Source organism: Marmota marmota, unplaced genomic scaffold (genome assembly GCF_001458135.2).
Source record: "Marmota marmota marmota unplaced genomic scaffold, marMar, whole genome shotgun sequence".
NCBI lineage: Eukaryota > Metazoa > Chordata > Mammalia > Rodentia > Sciuridae > Marmota > Marmota marmota.
Genome location: NW_026000625.1, coordinates 1 through 2,481, shown reverse-complemented (window position 1 = coordinate 2,481; position 2,481 = coordinate 1). Strand labels below are relative to the sequence as shown.

General features: G+C 54.3%; 1 protein-coding gene across 1 annotated transcript; it reads right to left on the bottom strand.

Moving 5' to 3' along the window:
* Window positions 1–27: 27 nt before the first annotated feature.
* Window positions 28–2,461, bottom strand: LOC107135095 (ral guanine nucleotide dissociation stimulator-like). Its single transcript, XM_015477044.2, has 3 exons — window positions 2,155–2,461; window positions 1,713–1,918; window positions 28–612 (listed from the first exon to the last, which is right to left on the bottom strand). The coding sequence occupies exons 1-3, from the start codon at window positions 2,264–2,266 to the stop codon at window positions 364–366; spliced, it is 567 nt and encodes a 188-aa protein (XP_015332530.1). The 5' UTR covers window positions 2,267–2,461; the 3' UTR covers window positions 28–363.
* Between the last annotated feature and the right edge of the window lie 20 nt (window positions 2,462–2,481).

Here is a 2,481-nt window from a genome sequence, read left to right as displayed (position 1 = left end):
TCTCTCTCTCTTTCCAAGAAGAGTTTACAAGCTGTGAAGGGTTCTATTCTACCACACACTTCTCTCTAGAAATGGCCTCTGGTCCTAAGTGGACTCAGTTTGCAATGAATAGAAAGATTGGAAGCCAGAAATGATTCTTCATTGAACTGCTTTTCTCATGTACTCATCTCAGTCAGGAAAGGCCGCCACAGTAGGCACCCTGTGGTTGTCTGTCTTCTGTGACACAAGACAAAGGAGCCTCTCTTCTTGGCCCCTCATGGATAATAGCTTTGCAATGCCTCCTCAGACCAAGGAAAGAACACATGGTAGGCAGGTCCACAGCCCCCGGGGAACATGAAGAACCTGCAGATTTATGCCCCATCATTACACTTTGTTTCGTGCACAAGTCCCACCATACTCTTCCTGGGCATTGGGCCAACGCACACTGTGTTTTGGCTCCCAGTTATCCTGAGCCCACTGTGACTCACTGCTCCCTACCCTCTGATTGTTCCACTTACTCTGATGGTTCGAGACAATTTGCAGAAGCTCAAAGTTTTCTGGATCCTCCTGCTGGAGCAAGTGTGCATCTAGGGCCCTGCGGATAATGACTGGAACCCTGTCCTGGCAGGTCACCTGAGCAGGGTTGGAGAAAGCGCATCAGAGAGGGAATTGGGGAGTAGCTACCCAGAGGACAGTGCTCAAGGACAATCAGAGACAACTGAGCTCTCAACACAAGGGCACCATCTTGTTACCCTGCTACCTGAGGCCTTCATGTGATCATGTGGGGTCTTCCTATGTGCTTCTAGCCCAATCTTGGTACAAGAGTTTGCTTGAACCTGCTATGCCCTACAGGGAGAAGGGAACAAGGACCAAACAGGCTTTGCACAGACACACTCTAGTCCCATCAAGATGGGAGGTATGGTCCAGTGAGCTTCCATATCCCTGCTCTGGTCTGGGATGCGGCAGCATTTGTGCGCAGATCAGGAACCATCCCTAGGTGCTTTGGTCCTGACAGCCAGGGCACAACACACACTCAGGACTCTTTAATGATAGGCCTGGAAGCTGCTGGCCTCAAGAGTGTCAGTGCTTGCTGGGGTGTCAGGAGGTATGGACCCAGCAGGTGAGGTGGTTCAACATGGCTCCCCTGCAGCTGGACACCAGAGTCTCATGATGGATACTCCACACCCAGGAAAATTCTGCAGAGAGAGCCGCTAACTCTCTATTCACATACATGCAAACTAGGACACTAATGGACCCCTCCAAGGCCCCCAGTTGTCTGTGACCCACACCTACCCACCCTAATCATCCCACAATGGCTCCCTTCCCTTCAACCAGCAACATGTCCCCTCCCCCACACACGAAAATGACTGCCAACTCCTCTGCTTCAGCCTCCACTGTTCAATATACTCCTCCTCAACACCAAGGTCGGTAGAGGACGGCCTGTACCCTCGATAGTTCTCTGACCTCCTCTGAACCCCGCACTCGCTCCTGCACTTCTGGCCTGCACACCCCAAAACACGCAGGCCCACTCCCACCCAGACCTGGCATGCTGCTGCTCCCCGCCTCTCAGGTCAAGCTCTTAACACCGAACTCTCTCTTCCTCATTGTCTGCTCTCCTTCCTGACCTTCCAGAAGCTCCACTTCAAGAAGACAGGCCTAGTCCAAGGTGTTTGCTGTGGACTCGGTCTTCCCCAGTGTGGGCTCCCAGGAGACTCCCCTGCTCGAAGACTCACCAGGATGCTCTTATACTTTGTTGTCCTTTCGTTTTCCAGGTAGACGTGAATGAGGCAGCTGCCACCCACCCGCTTGTTGTACTGGGGCCGTGAGGAGTTCCTAGTGGAGACCCCTGATGTCCTGGACTCTGGCTCTGCCCCTTCCCAGGGAGAAGGCTCCGGCTCTGGGGTTGGCTTAGGAGCCGTGACAGGAACTGAGCTTGTAGCTAGAGGAGAAACGATGCCAACATGACTGCCTTGCCCTGACCTTCGCACAGACAGACAATACCCCTGCTGCCAGGAAGAACTCAGGCCCTTAGCCCACACAGGACCTCTTTGCAGACTGGGGTCACTTCCTGAGTGGACAAAGGCTTAGCCTCATTTCCAGCCCAACACCACGCATACAGACTCCCCGCAGTGGGACAACAGTCGGACCTTTCCTCAAATACCCTTAGGTACTCACCCCAGTCCGCCTGGCTCTCAGGCTCTGCCTGGCTTGATTTGCCATCTTCAGTCTGGGCCGGCAGGTGGTGTGCTTGGTGCTCCAGGTTCAAGCCACCCAGAAGGAGCCACATGGATAGCAGCAGCAGCTGCGGACTCAGAGAGCCTGGAGGCTGATGGGAAGCCTCGGTGTAGAAGTTCACCCAGGTCCCCGGGAAGGAAGGTGAGGCACTGTGGGGAGGCAGGAGGGGAGTCAGCAAAACCCTGGCCTTGCCTTCGCCACGGCCTCCAGAGCAAACCTCTGACGCTACACTCCTGAACCTTCCCTGGTTCTGAACACACCAGTCCA